The sequence below is a fragment of the Ptychodera flava genome, chromosome 3 (assembly GCF_041260155.1).
Source record: "Ptychodera flava strain L36383 chromosome 3, AS_Pfla_20210202, whole genome shotgun sequence".
Classification (NCBI taxonomy): Eukaryota; Metazoa; Hemichordata; class Enteropneusta; family Ptychoderidae; genus Ptychodera; species Ptychodera flava.
The window spans coordinates 40,423,523-40,449,089 of record NC_091930.1 but is presented as its reverse complement, the minus strand read 5'-3'; the positions used below and the strand labels follow the sequence as shown (position 1 = coordinate 40,449,089).

Below are 25,567 nucleotides of genomic sequence, written 5' to 3'. Positions count from 1 at the left end.
AGACACGGTCAAGTGATTAGTAACTCCTTGCAAATTAATATTTTCTCATATATGCCCTTAGAGTGCGAGTGCGCACCTTGTTTCGAATGAGCTCCATATAATCCTTAAATGCACTTTGTGTTTTCCATTTTTTCCTTTCCTCCATACGTGTATACAATTTTCGACAGTATCCTGACCCCTTGACTTATCTGCAGTGCTGCTCGAAACGCGCGTTTTGTTTATGGGTCACACAAATAAACCTAGAATCCATCAATATTACAAATTTCAAGGGTACACTTATTTGAATATGAAGAGATTGTTGTTTTAGAACTGTGTAATACAGAGCACATGTCGTCTTGCCATGCCAGACGACTACTCCCTTGTTTATTTGCCGCTAAGTTACCTTCTCTGACCCACCACGTCAAGCAAGTAGCCTGACATGGCAGGTATGTTTGTTACTTAAATCAACAAATGAAGCATGTAGCTAAACCATAAATTCCTAAATGCTCCATGTGACAGAGGTTAGAGGTCTTCTTACTACTCAGTGATATACAGTTAATATATGAACATTACCTTATGCATTCTCGAATAATACGTAATGATAAATGAGTGTCAGAAACCTGCTTACTTCCAATCATATTCAATATTCACACTGAAAAAAAATATGTTTTGCTTGGGATTGTTTATGAACGGGCCTTAAGGGGAAGTCAATTAAATAGTTGAGGACGTGTCGGTATCAAATACAAACATCTTTGTTGCTGTAGTGCAAAGAGCATAAGGCCAATGCATACACACTTAGCTCACACTCATGATTCGCTGAATCATCTTTACTTTGTTCACGTGACTGTCTCATGAGTTGGGGATTTCCGTTCAGCAAATGATCAACTGAACTTCCAAACGGTCGACTGAGCAACATGGACGGTGAGCAGCAGTCCATAGGTCAGTAACAACATTGTACTAAAGTGTCGATCTTTTCTGTACATTTCACACATTAATATCGAAGACATTTAGTCCCAGAAATATAAGACACGTTTTCTTAAAGTGTTTAACGTATGATTTTAGAAAAACGCCAAGACAAACACTTGTGACAACTGCATAGGTTTTTGTTCAGTATTTTCGCTGTTAAATGGTATGTGTACATTGTCATTTTGCAGAGACTCTTCCGTCTTATTCGAGGGTACGTTATCTGCTGAAACTATTCACGAGGAAAAAGACTACAAAATGGAAATACTTGCAAAATGATATTGAAGGTATGATGTTTAACTTAATCTTTTAGATCCCGTCCGAATACTCCGAAATATTAACGTTGGTCATGATGCGATGAAAATGTATGTGTGAACCTGTAGCCAAATGGCACTGAGTGTTTTAATTTTTATACTCCACCACTGTCATAATTGATTTATATATTTCATAGTGTAGACTATCAACATCGCAATTAGAACTAAAAATAACGCGAGAATACCATGAAACCTTCTTCAGAAAGTGTTTCTGATAAGGTATCTTGACATGAAAACCATACAACTAACCGGAACCACACGCAAAAATTTGACAATTGTGATATACGTAGTAAGTAAGAATATCACTCCATTTTATACAGTTTTCAGGTTTGCTGTTAATGTGGCCCTGTCGAATTTCTTCAGTCTGTAAAAATTGTCTTTCAGATGACGAAGAATCTGAACAACTGGACAGAAGGAGATTTATCCTGAGAAATGTAGCTCCAGATACTCCTTCGAAACTGATTGAATATTATCTCGAAGGAAGAGCACTGACGCCAAACCCACCAACTTTGGAATCAGTATCTGTATCTTTCAAGTTCGCTGATGACGTCAAAGGTAAATATGTCTGAAATAATAACTCTAATGGTTAAATTAAAAGCATTAATTAATCTTAAGCATTCGATATCAATAGAATTTTACTTATCCATGTTCTTTTCTGCAAAGCAATCACAACATTGCATACCAAAAGAAAACACCACTATCATCATTGTTAGCGTTGTCACTATGCAATTATTGAACTGCCGAAATGATGTAATAGTTGCAGTATGATTCATGGGGGATAAGTCACAAAGAGGTGATGACAAGTTATTACCGTTTCAATTACTTGATATGAATAGACACGAAAGAAACGATTGAGACGAGGGGGAATATCTCAGGAAGTGTCTATTTTGCTTGAAGAATAAGCTTCGGTATATATAATAAGCATCAGTGTGACACTTTAAGAAGTAGACTACCTCCCATCACATCTAACAACTTATTGTATTATTTATATGCAGACTTCGACAATCTGAAAAAAAGGATCGAAAGCAAAACTTTAAATCACGCAAGGGTCTCTATAGAGAGAGTGCCAGCGGAACACCCAGAGAGCTGTCGTTGAGAGGGTTGAAGTCTTTACATTGAATTGCCTCTTTCCGGCTGATAATGGAAAGAAGTGTAGCAGTGGGCGACACAAGGTCGCCTACGGTTGCAACCGTATTCGATCGCTGAACATTAGATATCTTAAACGTCTTTCTCTCAACCATAGAGGATGTCTTAAATCTGTTTGTATGATTTTACATCGGTAACATAAATGTGTAGGAAAGCAATCTTGACAGCCATGGGCGTTAATTTTATCTAACATGTTCACTATTAGCGACGTTAACTGTAAACCATCAAACAGTACAATAAATTACCCACAATTCTCTTTGATTTGTATCCATGAAGGTTACTTTTCTAAAAACTTTTTCAGTTCTGCATGTAAGCACTAATGTTCAGCATCAGAATAATTGTTAAATAATATCCAGTAAAAGTACGTTTAGAAATTTCAGCAAAAGTTTCAAACAACAATTAAACAACCATGGAAGTCATGTTCTGCAGGTACTACAAATGCCATACTTTTAGGCAGCAAGTTATGACGAACTGAAGATGTCATTCTCTGAGAAAACTTAAAATGCAAATTTCTTTCGTCATTTCCATTGGAAAAATCAATATCCTTTTGTTTAAAAAAACAGGTGCAACTGGTCTCCCTACTTTCCATCAAATTATTCTGTATGGCTGAAGACACAATGAGTGGAAAATTTTACAAAAATTCTATCTCCTCTCTCAATCTTGCATAATTTTCCAAATCATTTAAAATGATATTTGAGAAGAATGGTGTTCTTAAATGTACGTTTTCAGAATATTTACAACTAGTCTATGAATTTGTCTACACATGGGAGACCTGGTAGATTTCTCTGGGGAATCTCTGAGGATATAAATCGCAATGAGTTATGGGAAATTTACAGTACTGTCAATCATGACTTTTAATCTAACGTTTGCTTTCTAAAAACTGCGATTCAACTTGTTGTGCGCAAAACAATCTTTATGAATATCTTAACCGAGACCTAATCTCTCGATGCTAATATTTACGGTAAAATACTTGTTTGTGTTCGAAAAACACAATTTTATGACATGTCTCCTTATCTTTGCCCAATAAAATGATCATATTTCATATCAATATTTGACTTGGTGATGTCACGATTATTCACTCTTATTTCTGAATATCTTCATAAAGAGAAGAGATATCGACTGTTTTAATTAAGGTATGACAATATTTACTTGGTAAGTAATAACATAATTATAGAGAAGGGGAAAATATGAGAGAGAGAGAGAGAGAGAGAGAGAGAGAGAGAGAGAGAGAGAGAGAGAGAGAGAGAGTAATTTAAGTACATCTCCTTGATGCAGAACCAATAGGAAGACTGCTTTATTAGTGCATTGAGCATATGCCGCACTGTAGAACTCAGTTAAGGGGGGTGGGGGCCGTCGGAACTCTGCAGGGATTCCTACACTGTATCTATGGTACTTTTGTGATTGACGACAGTTAAAACATGTTTGGTAATCATGGATATTCTAAATTTTAAATGTTGAAGCTATGTTGACTTGATGCATCTAGATTATAGTTTTTTGTAAACGAGTAAGTTACACTAGCGCAGTATCGACGACCACCCCTTTTGGACTGCAGGCAACGTTATAAAACATTTTTCTCAAAAGTAGCTAATTTAATTATATTTCAAAAATAAGTGTTACGGCTAATTCACTATTTAAACATATTTCTGTGATCATAATAAGGCCAAGTGCATATCTTAAACCTTCAGCACTCCTTGCACTAAAATTGAACATCTTCATCCACTGATAACATTGCATCATGTAGTCGTCTGTTTATTCTAGGATGGAACCATAGGGGCTGTTTACATGTCTGGCTCCAGGTATAGGGACGAGAGTAGGGATGTCCTGGTCTAAGCAAAGATTTTTTGTTGCCATTGTTTATTTTGTTTGAACATGTTTGACTATGATTATGATTAAACACCTGACATCACTTCTTGGTCTTTTGGCCAGAGGTCCAAATATCTTTCTTTCATGAATTTGACTTTGTTTGTGTACCGTCTATTTACTATCTGTTCTGTGCTGTTTTGTGTCTATGTTTACATCTATTGTCTTACGAATTCTGACCTAGTGTTATTGGATTATGGATTGGTATGATTGCGATTATATTATATTTGTATTGTCAATAAAGATTTCTATTAACGATCGTTTGGTGTCGTGGTCTTATGTAAGCACTGGTTTTTCAAAGACTTCTTTTTATCGTTCGCTGTGTCATGAATTTGTCATTTGACGATCCTATGCGAAGTTTGATCACTGTGTTGCGTCTATTATCTGATGCGTTCGGTTGCCTGACACGGTAAAACAAGCAAGGGGGAATAAATAATCTGTGGACGTTGTCACAAGATTATCAATCGGATTAACTTGACAAAGTCAACAACCAGCACAGATGAAAGGAGAGAAACTATGAAAAGCTGCGTCCAGAGGTGATCCGTACACCTAATGGACACTCTTAATTCGTGTATTCAAAAACTAACAAAAGGCAAAACAAACTAGAATATTCATTTTTTCATCGAAAAATACCAGAAAGGAGGACCGCCCTAAAAACTGTTGTATGTGTTCATCGCACATTGGTAACGTTTCGGAGGTGTCTTCAAATACAGTCACTTGTGGTTCGCACGGTGTAGGCCGCTGTGGTATGTATTTGAAAATATATATTGCAGAAGCCATCGCTGTGTATTGCACCAGAAGCAACTGTGTGTTCCAATCTTCAAGTGACCAAGCGAAAATGGCGTTGGTTGAGATATCTAACACTTCATCAAAAGACAAGAGCGGCCATGAAAATGTAATGTGTAAAGATAAGGATGATATATTTTTATTTGTGAATAACTAGTTCACAGCTACATTTTAACTTCATTGGTATACTGAACATTTCCGTAAAAGTAAACGAAATGGAAAACAATTCAAGAATAAAAACGCAAAAGACTTTATTAACTCGACGTTTAGACTGGCCCTTTTATAATATTATTGATTTATTCCGCCCCTTTGATGGGATTGAAAGGTATAGTAGTTTCAAAGCAGCACAGGTAAAAGAATAAAAAGGCACTTCAATTTCTTGATCATCGTACGGAAGTGATAAACAGTAGCTTAAAGTAGCGTTGCATATAACACCGCGAATTTTGCTCAAAATCACGGGGGTTTTGGCAAATATTCATTCAATTTCAAATGATTTGTTAACCTAAGATTGAAATATTGATTGGGTTCTAGTCAGGAAGTCGTAATTTGGGTTAGAAACAAGTTAAAATTATGCAAATGTATACAAATCATCCTTTTTCCTGGTTTCTCTTTTTTTCCTATTGCAATATCTCCAAACGATTAACTCCAATCTGACTTTGTCGAATTTTCTGAACTCCAGTCTGACTTTGTCTAAATTTCTGAAATTTGCAAATTATATACCATTAACAAAACGACGTTTTTGCTTGACAACAAAATTCTTACGGTTTGAATGAGAGGCATTTTAATTTCGCTTATCACGATTTTAATCACGTATTTTAAAATCTCAGTCTTTCATACCCCTGCATCAGTGGAAATTTCTTTCGTTTGGTGTTTAAGAGGCATGTTAAAATTCAACATGTCATCTTTGAATGAGACTCAAACTGGTGTTACATATGATGCCTTTATCCGATGTCTTCTACAAGTAGTCTACCTGAGATTAAGTATATTTGCCAAATCTAACCTTTGTTATCAATTTAGATTGTAAAGGTTTACAAAACCACTCATGGAAAATCCCAAATGACTCATCGGCCTTTTTTGGTCAAGTCTGACACGTCATCATTTCCAGAAGTTTCTGTTATACAACACCGACATACAGCGCCGACAGAGTCAGCCAATCACAAGGCATGCAAAGCCAACTATATCTTTAGTCTCCCACAGTGTGTTCATTACTAACTTTGCGTGCACCTTTTGAACATGCAATGATGGCGAGAAGTACAAAAGCACCTTCCGAAGGCACAGGGATTAACGACACATCGAAAGGTAAACAAAAATATTTCTGTGTTCATACTGAAATGTTTATTTGGCCTTTAAAGTCCCTCAGGATGTTCACACTTGCAGCTGTGTGTGGAGCTATCTGAACATAAACATTTGGCGTTTGAGTGTACACAAATCTACATTGTATGTACGCGACACCTTAAATGTTTAAAAGATAATGACTTTCGTTAGACTGCCTGATTACAGTAGATTGTGTCGCGCGACAACTCTGCTATGTATCGGTGCAAGGTCTTTCAAGATGGCGTCAATTGCGCGTTTTTGTTTGATGATAAGGTTAAGTAACGCTATCGCGTTTTGAAACGCTCTTGGTAGTATTTGAAAAGAATCAGATTCTGAAAGAACCGTTAGAGCATATCAAAAAGTTTGTGGCATCGTTCAAAAAAAGTCTAAAGATGAGCGACTTTTAGAGTGTCGCGGTAAAGGAGTTAGAAATAACTCGTTAACACCAATCCGGGGCAGATAAATGAACGGTCAAATAAACAGTTACCTGCATACAAGATTGATATGTTGAAAATTGTTTCTTATTTTACTTTTTCTGATCAAAGGTGACAATCACAGCTTTTAAGTACTTTCCTAAATTAATCTCGCTGTCGTTTTACCCATGTTAATTACAAATGGCGTGTATTAATTATTTTCCGTCACTAGCTAGGCCTTCTCGTTTTTTTTACATAAAATTAAATGTCGTCTTTCAATAATGCCGTAGTTCAGCGTGTGACAACCCGACTTACGAAGAGATTCCCCATTTTGCTGACTTGTTGCAGTTTAGCTGTTGATATGGAGGCACTTTAAAATGTACGGCAAAGTTTGTTGTGTTAACGGTTGCAACACGTTATTGCTATATTTTCACCGTAAATCGATTATTTCACAACACAGACTGAAATAGATATCACAGCACATTGTCCTAATACAAAGGTTAATTGAAGATTACCTGTTCTGACATAATAAAAATATCATCACAGGATGGCTGCTAATCGGGCACGCTTGTTTGTTTAACGACAAAAGATGCCATATATGTATAGAGTTTACGCGGAGTCCGTCCATGTACGAGGAGAGTACAAAAACGAAAACAATCACAATAACAGCCACCGTATTTAATCGTAGCATGGCAAGCGGTAAAATGAATGTGAAAATACCAGCATCGTGACTGTTCTTGTATCTATATTGAATGACATCAGTTCGAATATGTCAAAGTAATGACTCTAGGCATGAAAAGTCGAAAGAGAACGGCCACCAAGTAGCCGTATATAAAGTTCGATTCTGTTATTATGGAAACAACCATTTACGTACATATTGATATCTCAGAGCAACATGGTTGCAAAATTTAATAAAAAAAAGAAAATAGTTTATACACGTCTTGTGGATCTGAACATAACAAACATCATTCTTATATCGCTGCCCGGCAGCAATATTTTACGGCACAGCAACAAAAGTGATATTTATCAAGAATGGGAGTTAATGTTATATCCCGTCCACATCTTTAACTTTGCGATGAGTGCTATTGTTATACACATAACATGATCAAGCTATATATTGCCACAGTATAATGACAGCTTATTTCCGTGTAGCAATGGTTAGGCTACTTGTTTTTACACTCCCTCCGCTCTCCATGTGTAGATGACACGAGCGGACCCATATGCATCCAGATCATTCGAATCAGAGGGATAGACGAAGGAGTGTAAGCATCCGCCAATTGATTACAGAACTTACGTCACATGATCCGACAGGCATCGGCACAGAAATCCGGTATATCTTCAGGGAGAAGAATATAGTCGTGCAATTCGCAAAAGAAGAAAGTAAGTCAGAGTCAATTAAGTATTACTCTTTTTCATAAAATTAATTGAGTAAACTATCTAGTATAGTATTATCAGTGATCCCTTGATACCGTTAAGATTCCATGTTATATTAATCTAAACGGATGAATAGCCGATGAACATTTCAGCGTAAGATCATAGAACATAAATATTAGTTTTTGAAAGTCGGTCGTCATAAATCGTATCATGTCAAACGGTAAAATGCGTGTAAAATACCAGTATTGTGACTGTTCTTGTATCAAGATTGAATGACATCAGTTCGAATATGTCAAAAATTGTTAAATAATCATGAGCTTAGACAAAAATAACACTACAGTTTGCTCAGTGAAAGGAATAAACATCTGTCGAGCGTCAGATTAAATTGTACAAGAGACACGGGCGAGCACAAATGTGCACATCGAGGTAAAAACACATAATTAAACAAAAATGTGTTAGGCATATCGCCACTGAGAGGTAGTCGACAAAATATTAGAATATCATACCAACATGCCATGTCAGGCAAGTCATGTGTTTATTAGTACCGGAGTTTACTGTTCTGACCTTTAGCTTTTACGTTTTATGTTTACACTTGATGAACTAGCCTGACATGGGAGGTAGTCATTTTATAGTACACTCCTCAGCAAAGCCACATATTGCAGTGACAACAAATAGTAGGACCAAAATCTAACTTACATTCTTCAAAGTAGTTTCCAATTGTGCACAGTGACAATATTCAACATGACATAATACACTAACGAACAGAGTAAAATAATAAAGGGCCGTATTAACATTTTCCCAATTATCACGCTTCACAGGTCATATTTAACATTAATAGTACATTCATAGGCCATAGTATCTTACTATTATTTAAAAGCTATTATATCAAGCTCTCTCTCTCTCTGTTTCTTTCTCTCTCTCTCTCTCTCTCTCTCTCTCTCTCTCTCTCTCTCTCTCTCTCCTATTTTATTATCACTAACATTAAATAATAACATTCATGTAACGATTATGCAATTTATTTGACGTATATAAATATTTCCATTTTACGATTACTACGACTTATGATTGTCTTCTTTTTTAACTCGCAATAGCTGTCCATCGTCTTCTATCTGAGGCAAATTGCCTGAAAAAGTATGGGTTCACCGTGAAAAAATTCACCTCAAAGTTCTTAGCCAAGGGTCGAGAAGACGAGCGTTCACTACTGATTATGGGTTTGCGGAGTGCCTCAACTGACGACGTTATGAAAGAACTAAAAGCAACAAAAGAACTACGCAACGTAAAGATAACTTTAAAGTGGATAAGTGAAACCTCAGTATTAGCTACCTGTGCAGAGAAAATTAAAGGTTTGTGTTCTTTATGTCTACTTGCGACAAAACAATAATAATCGAGAATATTTTAACTTAATCCTTCAAGAATACATATAGGAGATATATACTTTGATCCATTCTTTTAGTTCACTGATTATCTTAAAGTGTCAACATTTGGTACACTGTTTTCTTCCACTTCAAAAAGTATTGATAGCACGATAATAACATTTAATTGTCGTTAATTCTCTGTAGATTTCACGTCGATCAGAAATCGTATCCAGACCAGTCTTCCTAATGTAGTCGTTACGCGAGTGTTCTGCAGAACGATTGTCCATGTTAAAAATATTGACGAGAGAATCGACCAGGAAGCGCTTGAATTGTACTTCAATCGTCCGGCTGTCGGCGGAGGTGATGTGGAACACATCCATCTAGACAATGACACAAAAGAAGCGGTAATCCAGTTCGAAAATTATGAAGGTATTTATTTTACTATTCTGAAGAGAGTCCTAACCGGAATATATCATATTTCATAAAGCAGCGTGACAGGAGCAAAGTATCAAATTGTCATTTTGGGACCAAAGCTCAAAGGCTTGGGGCCCCATTGCTTATACTTTTGCCTTTTCTTTACTTTCTTTACCTTTATTTTTCATATATTCTACCATAAATTATTTTTAAACTAAATTGAGAAATCGTAGCATATACATGTAAACTCCCCGAACTTGCCAGGCATGACAGACATACCAGACATGTAAAGTTGTGCACGTGACCTAGCAAATTGTGATCGCTCACATAACTAGCCTCCTGTCTTAAATTATGCCAACAATTGTTATTTAAAAAAGCAAATCTACTTCAAAATTGCACATAGCATATGTTTGCTTATAAACCTCATTGATGTTTGACTTATACAAATCACTAAACTTGGCGTTCTACGGCAATTTTTGATTCTACAAAATTTCCCCAAGTTTTATTGCATTTCCATGAAAACCTTTAAATCTTCTTCTCCAGGCCGGATAGATTTGAATTGGAAAAAAATTAGAATACATGCCCCTGTGTAGTTTGCCAAGGAGAAAATGATCCAGCCTGCAGTTCCGAAGCAATATCTCATTTTCGTTCAGCTCATTTTTATTCACATTGCCAAATTTAGTCTATTTAGAAAGTTTAGGTTTTCAAGGAAAAGGTTATTTCGGGATTAGATTTGTCCTCGTCACATATGGTTGACCGACTACCTACTTTTTGCAGTTTCGTATATTCTCACAGGCAACAAAATGCCCGCAGACAGGCAGGGTCTGGAATTTGGATTCAATCGATCTCTTAAACCCATTGCAATACATAATTGAAGGAGTAAAATAGCCTAAACTATCAGACGTTTGTCAAAATTGTTTTTGAAAAAGTAAATATGATTACGGTTGCTCTAGGTAATTTAAAATCTACTTATATCTCCCTAGCAAAAAGGGTCACGCCCACAGTAACAATAAATCGATAGTGATTTTATCAAAACTGACAACTTGGCGGGATGCATATGCCAATACTGGATAAAAATATGTTAACCGGTTCCAGTATACGTGACAGAGCCAAAAGCAAAATAAACTATTTTAATGTCTCTAATGAAACTGAAAATGATCTGGGAAACCCATCTAATCGTTGAACAAAGACCCCAATAGCAGCTCCTGTGGTTACGTAGCAAAAATCGAATTTCCTTCATACACTTCTGGTGGGCCTCATAACTAAATGGATTAAAACTCAATTACTTCACATTCTGCCACGCTGATCTGATTTTTGAATGAATGAATGTCCTGTTCACCTCTTAAATCTCCTTTTAGCCCATTGTCTATCTTTGAGTGCTGATGAGCTGCAATTCAAACAAAGAGACCAACACTATTTCCAACCGAACTATCTTCTTTAGCTCTCTAAACAACCTTTCGAGAAAAGCACCGATCTTATTGGTCTAGAAGTAGTTTAAAGACATAAAACCTGCATTTTGGACACTTTTACTTTCTTCTGAAGTTATTCTCTTTCATATAGCTATACGTACTTTAAAATCAAGTGCTGAATGTCCTTTATAAGAAACTAACCACTCGATATAATTAAAGATGAAGCTCTTCTCTGAACATAAGTAAAAATGACAATAAATAAGACGATAGTATTTTAGAAGTTATCTACATAAACATTGTAGCACTCTGTTGGCGATGTCATTCTTCGAGCTTGGTGAGAAATATTTTATCTTGAGTTTCTCTCCTAAATGAATTTTATCTACTTGTCATTTAGTGACCAGCAACGTTCTTTGCAAACACACCAGCTGGATGGGATTCCTTTGCAAGTCGAGCCCTACAATTTCTTTGTTGATGAAAGGTATGAATATCCCTGATATATCTGCTGATCTCTTTTTTTGCTCCGATGATTGCGACATATATGCGCAAAAGCAGCAAACTATCTGGGTATACTCTCAAATAAGGGATCTGAGTGTATTGCCATCACCCTGACTCGTGCGAACACGAGGGCGGAATAAAAAAAATAAATTTTCCCTATCATTTCATTGCAAGAGAGGAAAGAGTGAAATCTGATTATACTTAAAGTAATTTTTAAGCGTTTGGCCATGAAGATTAACATTCAGGACAACTCGTATAATGAAACAAAAATCAATCGCGTGATAAGAGACGAGTATTCGATAAAGTTAGAGACATTTCAAAAGGGCCTGACAAGTTATTAATTATAATGTTTTTTATGCAGTTTGCATAGTTTCCAAATAAAGCGTACGTGTTATGTGTGTGTTTGTGTGTGTGTTGTTTAGATCGATGGAAGCATATTTCGATTTTCACACTTTTCTCTCGTATTGTAAGATTTAAGCTGTAAAATTACGCCTTCATGATATTTTCCCTATAACTACATCCATTTAATTATCCAGATTAAGTCTCAATTGCATTTCTGAAAGATAACTTGTAGGCATATGGCTATGTTTTGCAATTTTCGTTGGATCGATTGCACAAGTTAAAAAATCAAAATCCGTTCTTTTGAGTAGGGTGGTGCATGTTGAAATGTCTGTAAACTTGTGCACTTAAATCCTGCGTTTGATTGATGACTACAAGGCTTTACAATGAGCACATGATTGTGTAAACTACTTCACATTATATACCAGAGCAATTCTTACTTATAGCAATGAGTTGTACCTGTCGCCCTAGGCCCTCCATACTAAATACCTTTCGCAGATAATATCCAAATCATTAATACATTCGAAGAGGAAAAAGCTACCGTGAGAAAACTTAAGTGTCCCCTTTTCTCTCTCTTTTGAACTAGGACTTGGAAACAGACAATGCTTCATCTTCAGGGACCGATACTGATGGCAGCGAAAATTCAGGTGAAAAAGATATGAAATGAAAACGAAATGAAAACGGCTTCTTGTTATTTTATTATGTCAAATACCACATCCATTTTACTAAAATACAGGGAAATGTTATCGAAACTACAAAGGAAATCTAGAAGTGGGTAGAAGAAAGAAAAAGTGTCAACTTTGTAGTTAAATATATCAACAGGCAATTTTTTTGTCGCTTAAGTTTAAATTAGAGTCTTAATCTGATAACATTTTACATCTTTTCAGCACAAGATACGGAGGCAGAAAGCAAGAACTACAGACAAAAGTATTTCCTTGCCAAGAAAAACCTGAAAGATACTTTGATAAGTAAGACAAAAGAAATTGAACGGTTACAAGAAATGCTGATGGAATCAGAGAGTCTCTGCGAATACAAAGAGACTTTGATACAGAAACTGCAGATGGAAGTTCGTCAGTTGGAAGATCAAATAAAAGATATTGGTAATTAACAGTGAATAATCACTATGCATGTATCCGTTTGATATATTTAAAGCACAGCTCTAACGGTAAATGTGGTTGACCGATCAGAAATTCACTTACATTTCCGTTTATAGTATTGGTACTTCTATGCATGTAATGATGTGATGTGATAATGTACTGATCAACCTATTATGACTTATAAAATGTATTTATCCATTCATCATTCCCGTTTCCGAGCCATCATCCATAACATGTCTATAAATTTATTATTTCATCGACTCATTTATTGTTGCGAGTGATTCATGCATTCATTTATGCATTCAGTTTTGTATTCATTCATTCATTCAATCAACCAATCAATTAATCAATCAATCAGTCAGTCAGTCAGTCAGTCAGTCAGCCATCCCTTAATTTATTCATTCTCTTATTGCATTCATTCACCTGCTCATCGTTTACTGGAATCAAACATTAACACAAAAGTAATTGATGCCACAGACTTAAGCTTGTTAGGGTGTTGGAAGAGGATAATGATTTCACATTGCACTTGATTTACAGACGTAGTAAAACCGGGCTTCGCAATAAAAGTTCAATGGAAAACTCTAAAAGGCTGCACATATTTGGTAATGAAATTTCAATTTTTAATACAAGCAGCAATACTTGTCTTGTTTTTCATCCATGGTTTTTACAGCTCATCTACTCACACCAACTTAGAATACCATTGTGTGCCAACTATTGTATACAAACTTTAGGTATATGAAAACTTATGTAGTATTAATTATTTATGTCGCCTAGTACTGGATTTTGAAAGGCATACAGCGGACAGTAAAGAAAAATCTGAACAGTTCGGGGAATATGCGGAGCGCAAAGAACGTGAGTTAGCAAAAGCGCAGAAGACAACGACAAGCTTCGGGCTCAGTTGGGTAACCTGGAAAGTTACAAGACGAAGACAATAATCGTGGTAACTATGATAAAATTCACTATGCTAGAGTTACAAATAGTGCTTTTATTTGTTCATGTTCACCAACGTTCACTGACTACAATTTCCTACTACTTTTATTTTGATAATAGTAAGAAACATATGTCAAAATACTTCAACGATATTATCAAGCACAATTTCAGGGAGAGCGTGTCGCTCAAGCAGCCAAATTATTATGTATTACTTTCCGTTTTGGCACCTGTATTTCGGTAGTCAGATTCTGATCGCTACTTTTGAACTCATTAGAACAAGAAATAATTGAAAAACTGCAATTGAAAAGAAAGAAATCGAGGGTGAAGTTGATGAATTATCGAGAAAGTGTGAGAATCAACAGTCCAAAATATCCGAGCTTCAGCAATGGTATGATCAGCTGCAGAAAGAATTCACCTCTACGAAAGGATTTTGAAAGATCAGACGGACTACGGTAGGTAGACACTAATACTAAATAAATGTCTGCAGTGGAAATAGATATAGTTTTCATGCTGTCATCTGAAATTGGTTGTTAAATTCTATTTGACGAATACATTTGTCCTCTCACCACAAATTTCAAACATCATTTCAATCACTGATTCGCGCCAACTTCAAACAGGGGTGAACTATAGTAAAAAATTGAAACCGAGAAAAGACCCTGCCGACATCATCTAACTAAAACAGTGGTCAATGTTTTCAATAGATTGTGTTTTTCACCAGTTCTAAATAATAGAAAATGAAGTTGCTATTTGCTTGGAAATCAATACACTTCATTTGCATAAAGCAACAGGATCCTGTGTCAGTGATATTGATCAGAATATGGTATATGCTAATTATGAATATTTGTCTGTGGGAATAAAAAGACAAATAATAAGTATGCATCATCTTGAAACGCGCGACAAAGTGATTTCTAAAAATCTCGGGTTAGGTAAATACACATCAGGATATCATGTATCAATGTGTCTTAGTTTTAGTATCTGCTGGAAAGCATTTTCAGTGCAGTTGATTGGTCATATTTTCAGGTCAGTATTTCGTAAAACTATGTAAAGATAGATGTAAAGATTAGATATGCCAAGGCATCATAAGATACATGTACGTTGCTTTATCTCCACTGATGGAGTCATACTATTTGCATATTGCATCGTTAAATGTTATCAATACCATGTTTTCAAGACATCTGATATATTTGACATAGCTGACTTCACTGTGATCATGAAAACTCTTAAAGCTATGCTTAGTACTGACATGACTATTTCAAGGGAATGGTAAAGCGAAATTGACACAAGAGAGAACAAGAAAAAGTGAACTTTAAGTAATTAGTGAGGCCGATATAACGAACGCATGAACAATGAATGGGTGAGACTCAAGCAAAAATGTACCCCAGAGATTGAAAAGTTTTAGAAGACATTGGTTTGCACAGACAAATACGAACACACGAATAAAATATAAAACGTATTCGACATCTTTTTTAATTATAAGATTTGATTTTAACTGTATATTTTTCCCAGCGCAATGGTTGAAACGAGAGAAGAGAGATAGTGAGATAGAGAACGAGGACCTGAGAGAGAAACTACAGCAAGCTCAGAGAGAGACGGGGGACCTTAAAGAGGAACTGGAGCAAGCCCTAAGACAAACAGAGAACCTGATAGAGGAACTAAATCAAGTTAAAAACGAGAAAGAGGACCTGAAAGAGGAGCTACAGCAAGTCCAAAACTCGATGAGTGACCTGAAAGTCAGTAAGTAAAATGAACGGCAGTATGAACGATAGGTGTCTCTTCAGTGACAGGAGATCGTATGACGCACATAATCGTTTCAGATAAGTGGTGCTGTAAATACTCATTAAGAACAGATCCGTAGTGATGATTCACATGAAATAATTATGTTTCGTAGATGGCAAAAGAGAAACGGCGGTCCTTGAACAGAACCTCAAGCAAGCCGAAAACGCGATACGTGACCTTGAAGCAAAATATGCAGAGGAAAAGAACAAAACGAAAATATGGAAGAACGGCGTACAACGTTGCTGTGTATGGGCGGCACTGGAACGAAAAGTAAGCAACAATTTTAATTCATATACCGTGGAAAAATGTACAGTAATTAACTAATAAAAAACAATTCGCATTTCAGTTTATCATATAGAGAGGAAACTCAATTGTTGGAGAAGAATTGTGACATGATATTGCGCAAGTTGCCTTTCAATCAAGACAGACAGACAGACAGCTCTTACATAAAGTAAAGCAAGTAACCTATCCCATCAATGATTACGTCAACATTTGATGAAATTCAATACCGTACGCGTACGTTGAGCGGTAACTATCTCTTTGGCAAAGAAGGATCTGATTTTGCGCTGTTACACAGATATAAACTATAATTCTCTTCAAAAAGTGGTTCTGCAAGCGATTGTTAAAAGTAATTCTTTTCGATGATGTATAATTTTCAAGTAGAAAAAGCCACTTGAATTTACATATAAATTGCTTGTTTATATCCAATAGTGACATTTCGCCTTTGGGTCCTTTTCTTTTTGTAGGAGGACCAGTTCATCATGAAGTTGATGGCAGACACTTATCTACAGAAGACTTGGTTGGACTCACAGCCGACGGGGTATACACAGAGCAAAGTACAATGGCGCAGATGTTGCTGTAAAGGACTTTGGCACCCCTCGCAGGTTTGCCTTTTCATAGTCACAATAGGCCGCTTGTGATCGATTGCATATTGAAAGCAACACGCATGACGGGCAAATCTATGATAAATTCCTATCATAAACAGAGAGACGAGCAATTCCTACAATTGTAAATGCCCGATATTGTAGACAAATCTCAAATTTCATACAAAATATTTTCTACTCTCAACTCTCAAGCTGAAAATAACAGTCTCTCATGCTCTACATAGGTGTATATTTTCCTCTTAAGTTACTTTGGTTAATCTAGACACTGTCTTTGGTCAATCTCCGCTTCCAACGTATAGGCTTTTGAATGCTAATTTTATTCACCAATAATCATCATCCGCTGCCCCGTTCGTTCTGTGTTGTTAAATGGTGATCGTTAAAACATTTTATGACACTTTTGTTTATTACAAGTACATCGGGATTTGATGGTGCTACAAGTCTCTTCAACTGCTACAACAAAATCACTTCATTTTCCGGGAGCAACTGTGTGAAAACGTTTGGCATTGTGTATGACCAAGCCAACGGTAGGTAATCGCAAAAAGAGATTAGACCACGAATTTTGTTTAATTAAAATGCTCTTGTTGACGAAAATCCCCTAAGATATTACTGTATAAGATATTGATGAAGCAACCATGGCATGTATGTCGTACACTTTTATGTACACTTTTCAAAGAGAAACTCACGCAGACACTCATAGACGCACACACTCATGGTATGCTGTACCTGTCATAAAATATTACGCGTAAACACTGAAGAGAATTTTAAACCACTTTGTGTCTGTGAGTCGTAAGTGGTAATTAAATGAACAACATATATTACAAGGATCATTACAAGGAAGGGAATATGCTTAAACGCGAGGATATTTTCTCGAGCTTTTGCTGGGTATTTTTGTCATTTGCATTGCTCTGTTGGATTAGTGGAATAAATGCATTCGTTTATTATTTACAGGCACACATTTGCTTGTAATGGAATACGTAAAACACAAGTCCTTGCGACAGATGCTGAGGGTAAACTTTACGGGGCTCTCTTTGGAAGACAAACGGAAGCTAGCTTTAAGTTTATGCGAATGCGTGCAGATGTTACACGACGCAGACATTCCTCTCATCTTGGGGAAAATCAGCAGCAACAAATTCCTTGTTGGAGAAGACATGAGAGTTAAGGTATTTGGTTTCAAATATTCGTGCATTAAATGCGCTTTACATCATTGTACAATTATGTTTTTGAGAATATACCATTCCGATGTTTGTTGTTATAGTTCTTTTCTCACTTGATTGTCTAACTTGAAAAATACAAAGCATACTATACAGGTTCCTGCGTAAGAAACTCGTGTAAAATATGCTACAAAGATATTTACCAGCAAAAACTTAATCTCGTCTTTTTTTCATCCTTAGATGTACGACCTCGCTTACTGTGGTAAACCTGAAATGGCAGCTAGATATCTTAAAGGCAAAAACAGAGAGTATATGCCTTCTGATAATATCGTTGCGATTGAAGGGAGCTATGACGAGAAGACGGAATGTTTCATGTGAGTGTCTTGGTAACATGGTTGAGAAGGACAGCACTTTCTGTGATTTTGTACATATGTTTATTCATTATTATCATTGTAATTTCAGTCGGTGGCCCAATAAATACCTGGACTCTTGAGGAAAAAGCATTTGCACGAGAAAAGGGATGAATCCTCTTCTCATTAAGATATATATACAACTGCAAATGTTTTGTTCTTCTCAAAGCAGTTAAAACTACACAATAATAACATTCTACAAATTTGTCTTTTTCATCCAGAGTGGGCATAATTTTAATGGAAATTGTCACTTGCAAGTCTCCAAGTGAAGGTATGATATTTCTTGATTATGTTGTTTGGATTGCTAGATGAAAAACGTTAATGGAGGATTATGTTTATACAATTTTTATGCTTGAGTTAATATTGCACATAATCGTGATGATTTAATTAAAATTTATGAGAAATGTCATAACATGGTTGAATATGGGTATGCGCAGATCTATCAGTCTAGTGTTTTACTGCTTCATCATATATCCCTATATATATATATATATATATATATATATATATTGTTTTTTATCTCGACTTGAAGCTTTTAATGTTATGATTTTAATACTATTTTAGCCATCCGTTCGCAACAAGTCTACCCCGACCCATTTCACAAAGTTATTCGAGGACTTCAAGAACCAGACCGTTCCAAGAGAATGGCCATGAAAGGTATGTTCAGCAAAGGATGTGATTAACATGTGCAAGTGTTTCTGTATTTGCTTGTGTTTTATTTGTAATTAACAACTAATATCAAGATTTTATTTTCAAAGTTGAGTGAGCATAGAATTAAAATATATTATATATTATAATATTATAAAAACACTTAAAAGACTTAAATTAGACGAAGAACAGGAAAGGCGTGCAAGATAAAGGAACATTTTAAAAGTAGAAAGGCGATATTTCCTTAATTCGAGTATTCATACACATGGCAATGACTGTTGCAGCCAGAATCTGATTCTCTGTGGGCACTTAAGGCTCTTTGCAATAGCTGATATGAACTAGTCTTCTTCTCTTCGATTGATTTTCTTTCTTTCTTTCGTTTTTTTTGTTTGCTTGTTTAGTATATCACTTTTACAATTTTCATTTTCTATTTATTTGACACTGTTTACACTTTAGTCATACATCCCGTTCTGTCGAATAATTTATAAAAAATTGTAACAGCATCTAAAACTTTTAATTCAACACTTTGCTTTTTTTGGCAGATGCAGCTCGTGAGCTTCAAAAATCTTAGAACTGACAATAAAGAAGTACAAGATTGTATATAGGCTTCTACTACACCCAACGTTCGCCAGTGATCGCATCCGCAGGCGCGATTGGCCAGGACAATTGTGAAACCAGGCCTACGGCATGAACAACTATCATGTGTCGCCGAGCGTATCCGGCCGAGAGAAGATGTGTCGAGGACGGTTTGAGTTAAAACGTCACCAAACAGATGTCTAGGGAAAAAGCGATGTGCAACTACAAAGTTAGCCTCGAGGACTGAACAGCTAGAACTCGTGTGTACCGTCGTGCTATGATTTCTTAGTCAAAGTCACAAAGGTTCATATTTCACTGTAAATGGATATTCTGGCCGAGAAAAATTACACCATCCATGTCCCGGTGATAAATATACTGTAATTGTCCACAATTGCAAGTGGTAATTGTAAACGATTGCCATGCGAATACTCAATTCATAATGAACATGACCAATCTCTGCACGTGGTTAAGTCTCCTGGATACTGGTCACATGAAAAAGATGTAGCTCCTTTTTAATGATCTATGTGGTGTCAGCGCCCTTTTACACTCGTTTGCGCAGTTTTAAAGTTAAACAGTTTTAACTAAAATCAACGCAAGAGGGTTGACGTCATTTTCCAAGGTTCGGAACGATGACCAGGTTCAAGTCTAGTGCGAAGTCTGATTATGAAATGATGTAGCCACTCTAAGCAAAAACCGCTCCTGAAATCGTGGTTTATACGACCCCACAGCATATTCGATGACAGTCTTACGGCAGAGATGTGACGTATCGATAACAACCTCTAAGATGAGAGAAGATAAACATTTGCCATAATTGATATGGATATCAACAATAGTTGCAATATCATCGAACTCAGCTCGTTTACATATTCAATTACACGAAAATATCCTTGTTAAAGTATTTTCATTTTCTTGACGTTTTCAAAAACGCCTTGGGAAGATATTATTTTGAAAACCAAAATAATATACGGTGATGTCATCAAGCAAGATTACACAACACAATGCTTAGATCATTCATTCCTCGTTGTACCTGAGATCTCACCAAAAATGATGAGACAGCAGTTTTCCTTGTGCTTAGATGAATCATTTGTATATCTGCATTATAAATTTCGCATCTAGCAATGTATATATTGCCGAATTTCTGTCATGATTTTAATATTTGTAAAGGAATATTTCAAAACTCATTGTAGTAAAAACTGTAAATTGCCATCAACTCAGTTGTGCCAACAGCACAAATCCAAGGGTATGACCTTGCTCAATACTATGTATCCCAAACGTTAAGACAGCACAACTTTTTTCATTACATATATTCTCATTTTACTATGCAGAATACAGAGTATATTAACAGCTATATTTCATTTTCCTCCTTGTAATCCTCCGTAAAGGTACAGTACTTATCGCTAGGCAAATGCTTGATTATGTTGACAAAGAAATATTATCAAAATGTATTCTTTAAGCAATATTTTGCATATAAAACTAACTTTTTAACAATTTTACATTATGCCTAAAAGAGTTTCATGTTAAATAGTTCGGCAGAATAAATTTGTTAAAACGATTATCCACAAATTATGTAAAGTCAGGAAAGGACAAGTAAACTAAAGTTGCCTTGGCATGTTCAAGAAATCTGTCAAAATCAAAGTCAGACCAGAAAGAAGACATAAATTGATTCTCGAAATCGTCGCTTCCACACTAGCAACTTTGTGTTGTTTTGAAATTGAGGCAAATACGTACTTGATTTATGTTTTACTTGATTTTTTTTACCTTTAGCACATAGTGCTTGTCGGTTCTTTTACAGGTTCTTTTTTCTTGTCGAAGCATTGTGGAAATAAATATTGAGGATTTGTCCTAACACTATTTTGCACCCGCAAACATTAATTCCTTCCTTAGGTTGGAAATGTAGTTCTTATTCAGGTTCCTACTTTGAATTTTGTATCTGAAGCTATGTATACAAGTCTGCGACATAAGTCGCTAAGAGGCCACGCAAACGAAGCTTGTATCAGCCTCATAGCTGAATGTTTATTCGCTATTGATAAGAATCAAAAAAAAGGCGGTAGCTGTCTTTGGCTGGAAATAACGTTTCACTTGTTTGTTTGTCTTTGAAATGATGTCAGTGATTAAATCGTCGATTTCACAAAACATCAACTCACATGACGATCACGCGCAGCAATGTGATTAATTACCTTGGCACTTTGCCAAAACGACGTCTAAGAAGTAGCTGAACCTTTATCTCATGCGGTTATCAAACACAACACGTTTACCTGTTGAAGTCCAAATGCCGTGTAAGCTGTTATGGAGTTTATATGCAATAGCTATTTCGTGTTGGTATGTGATATTGTATCAAAATCAATGTTTCTCTGTATTTAACCTCACTTAGAACGAAAACAGTGTTAAAAATACATTCATACACATAAGTTTGTTAACACGACAATCACTCACGCATGAACATTAATTCGCTGCGCCAAAATGTTAATTTGTCGCGTTACCGTGGTAACATGACTATTTAAATTTCTCAAAAAATAAACATAAATCTATAAATATAATGCGATGGCAGAATAGCAAAGTGAATGAATATTCATTATAGCAATATGAATTCGATGACGTCGGGTGCAATTGAGGGAGGCATGAAGTCGAATGCGGACGTTTTCAAAATTAGTGAAGCGGACCCCACAACTCAACGAATCAAGCCCAAAGATCGTATTCTCGATATTGCTTACTTTTGTCGATACTCGTCTTAGGACATTATTTCTGGTTTAGAACTCAACTTCCGTTACCACTCGTACCCTAACTTTTTGTTGACCTAAGCTTCACTCGAACACACAGTCACCGTAGATTGTGACCCGAGTCATTCATCAAACCAGAATGGATAAAATACGATCCGACGAGCAGGAGATAAAAACACTTGTCATGATTGTAGCGGATAAACAAACGAACGTTTTGGATACAACCATTCGTTCCCGTTATTATCATATGCTCATAAAAACGTTTATTTCCCGCTGGTCAGTTAGTATTTTATTGCAATCATTCGTCACTTGTTGCAGTTTTATCCCCTGCAGAGGTAGTTTGTATCTTCTTTTAAGTTGTTCCGTTGCATCTATTTGCTATGCTGTGATGTCTGTCTTCAACCTGGCTCAAAACTTAACGCTTCCAGGTAAAATATGCGTTACTAGGCAACGCAATTGACTGCCATTCAACAACGCCGGTTCTAATGAACTTTTCACGAAGGAGGTCAAAACGTTTTTCTATGCTAACCAGAGTACTTTGACATGCACAATGCTATAAGGCAAATGAAACACCTATAGTATTATTTAAATATCTTGAAAACGTTAAAATAACAGGACAAAATACAAAATTTAGAGATGATTAGTACGTTCGCATTCCTATACACATTGTTCATGCTTTTGATAGCTATTTGTCTCCACAACATATTAGGACGTATTAGGTCGATGTCAATTGTACCCAATTATAGCAACCGAAACTCAATTACATCATTCAGTTGGCATGCGAGTGAGCGACCATGAATAAACCAAAAGTTTGGTTCCCTCTTTTCTTTTAAAGGTCGGTTGTCGTTTATTCTAACTACACATCAACAAAAGGCAAACATCCCGAATGAAAGTAATTGCTAGGCAAAGAAAGAGTTTATCCCCAACATCTCTGATCAGCCATTTGAATTATGATTTTTTGAACCAAATTTGTACTGGTATATCAGTTTACTGTTTGTCATGAAAGAGAACTCAGGTACATTTGTATCCATCAACTGAATTTATATTTCAAGTTTTTTTTCGGCCATTTTATCATACATGCTATGCGTGTAATAACCGCTAAGTATTATATGTCAAAATTCTTTAGACATTCTGACAGTTACGTGCATCTAACAATGAGGATAACAAAACGTTTAAAATAGGACACGAGTTCGGAATGGATTGTGAATAAATGCACAGACTAGGATGCAACTTTTCATTTTACCTCCGGAAACTTTGAGGTCTGGCCTGTCATGTTGACTTTTCAAACAATTAGTGTACTATGAGAGTCGGGCTGGTGTCAATCAAACTAGCCAAATGTATTGTACTAGAGGGAAGACATTTTGTCACCCTCATGTTCGCAAATTCAATAATTCTATCTTTAAGACAGTGCCTGTGTAAAGTATTGGAAATATATAATTATCGACTCAAAATAAATCCAGAACACTATTATGACACCATTATCAATCTTGATTTTTTTGTACACGAGCACCATGTTTTAAATGCACTGCTGCCCACCTTTCGGCTGTAGACAGATCATAACCTATTAATTCTGGCAGTGCTGTGAACCCATGCGTATTATAATCATTGATTTTTAAAATTAATTTGAAAAAACACGTTCTGTGCTTGCAAGGATTGTTCTTCTTTTCTGTATTCTTAATTCGTAAAACAATTCCTCTGTAATTTTTCAACATTTCTGCAGTCAGTTGTAGTAAACATACAAATACGCATCATCATTGAGCGTATTCAAAGAATAAATAAATCTTTAATTCAAAAGGAAAATTGTTCCTGTAGCTTTCTATATCGATTCGCCATGTTCGCTTGAAATTTGTCCATATTGTCAACACAAAACGTAACTACATTTTATATAGATGTCAAGAAACAAAACATTTGGATCAGTTGCTCCTGTCGAATGGAATGAAAATCTTAAATATAGATTGACAGTTTTGAAATACAATTTTTAATTTCTCGTTAATGAGTGCAACAAGACAGCACTGACAACTAATATGTGTAAAAACACTTGTGCATCTGGATAGTATTTACACTATGTTTGTATATAATAGGATTGACACTTTTGACGCTTTGCTTCGAAAGCAATCAACAGTTTGATGAAAAGGTTTCCGTGAGTGAAAACTTAATCACATGTATACGTAAAGTTTATGGTGTTGTGTACTTCACTTCAGACTTGAGGAGAAGATGGATAAATTCAGTCTTCTAATCTGAGTTTCTTTGTACAGAAATATATCTTCATGGTCTAGCTATAAATGAATTTTCTTGATGTCACCATTTTTGAATCATTTTTTCCCAATTCTGTAATCATTTATATATATGGACATGCTCATCGTCCGAAATAAAGAATTAATAATAATAATAATGATAGTGTTGTTGCTTTACAGAAACGATGCAATGGATTGCTCGTATTTCTTTATTCCGGGAAATAGCATTGATTATTTTTCATGAAATGGAGTAAACATCTGTGCTCACTTTTGTCTAGCTGCCCACAATCGATACAATACAAGACACCGTTGTGTCACTTGACCCCTGTCGTGTCCTCTATTGATCATGGCCCATGTTCTTTTTCTCTGCATATTACAACCAGAGTCATCAACAGACAACCCCTGCAGCTGAACTATTGGCCAAATTAAAATCACTAAGGTGTACATCAAGTATCATAGAAACCAAAAATATGATTGCCTTAGTTTTGAGTAAGAGAGAATAATAAAATAATGTTAATATTCTACTATCTTTTCGCGTTTTTATTAAGTTTTGTTTCCTATGTCATTGTGTCATGAATGGAAAAGTTGAATCAAATATAATCATGGTAATTTTATGAATCTCTGGCTTATGAAAACTCAAGCACCCTTATCATTAAGTATGTAATAACCGTGAAATAAATACATAAAAGGGTTGAAAACAAAATTAGAAAATTGATGACAATTTTACTGTGTATTAAAATTATCATCATATTATGAAGACGCATATCAGTCTACATCCTTTTGATTCAAAATCTTTATTCTAGCCATTATAGTAAAACAGTCTATCCACCATTCCTACATGTACGTCATTTCCTCTGCGTCACCTGCCATGTCAGGCTAGTATTAAAATAACTTGTCAACAACTGCAATTGACCTTTGTTCGCTCTTTGTTAGTATACCTTTGCTGAAAACCTGCTCGAATCTAAGCGAAACAAAACGTATTC

General features: G+C 35.8%; 2 protein-coding genes across 4 annotated transcripts; both read left to right on the top strand.

Annotated features, from left to right (window-relative positions):
- Positions 1-465: 465 nt before the first annotated feature.
- On the top strand, positions 466-3,450 carry LOC139130014 (uncharacterized). The gene is made up of 4 exons (XM_070695732.1): positions 466-918; positions 1,134-1,229; positions 1,641-1,811; positions 2,252-3,450. The coding sequence occupies exons 1-4, from the start codon at positions 894-896 to the stop codon at positions 2,350-2,352; spliced, it is 393 nt and encodes a 130-aa protein (XP_070551833.1). The 5' UTR covers positions 466-893; the 3' UTR covers positions 2,353-3,450.
- Positions 3,451-6,151: 2,701 nt separating this feature from the next.
- LOC139130037 (mixed lineage kinase domain-like protein) lies at positions 6,152-21,481 on the top strand. 3 transcript variants are annotated; one of them, XM_070695756.1, is made up of 18 exons: positions 6,169-6,347; positions 7,977-8,155; positions 9,241-9,492; positions 9,709-9,933; positions 11,722-11,805; positions 12,748-12,808; positions 13,049-13,261; positions 14,033-14,198; positions 14,463-14,640; positions 15,695-15,922; positions 16,077-16,234; positions 16,711-16,848; positions 17,260-17,372; positions 17,797-18,008; positions 18,240-18,373; positions 18,631-18,680; positions 18,974-19,066; positions 19,600-21,481. In XM_070695756.1, the coding sequence occupies exons 14-18, from the start codon at positions 17,814-17,816 to the stop codon at positions 19,626-19,628; spliced, it is 501 nt and encodes a 166-aa protein (XP_070551857.1). In that variant the 5' UTR covers positions 6,169-6,347; positions 7,977-8,155; positions 9,241-9,492; positions 9,709-9,933; positions 11,722-11,805; positions 12,748-12,808; positions 13,049-13,261; positions 14,033-14,198; positions 14,463-14,640; positions 15,695-15,922; positions 16,077-16,234; positions 16,711-16,848; positions 17,260-17,372; positions 17,797-17,813; the 3' UTR covers positions 19,629-21,481. The 3 variants fall into 3 exon arrangements, 2 of the variants coding, with proteins under 2 accessions (XP_070551856.1, XP_070551857.1); XM_070695755.1 differs by having other exon boundaries at positions 6,152-6,347; positions 16,711-17,372; XR_011551755.1 differs by lacking the exons at positions 16,711-16,848; positions 17,260-17,372; positions 17,797-18,008; ... (2 more) ...; positions 18,974-19,066; positions 19,600-21,481 and having other exon boundaries at positions 6,230-6,347; positions 16,077-16,216.
- The last annotated feature ends 4,086 nt before the right edge of the window (positions 21,482-25,567 follow it).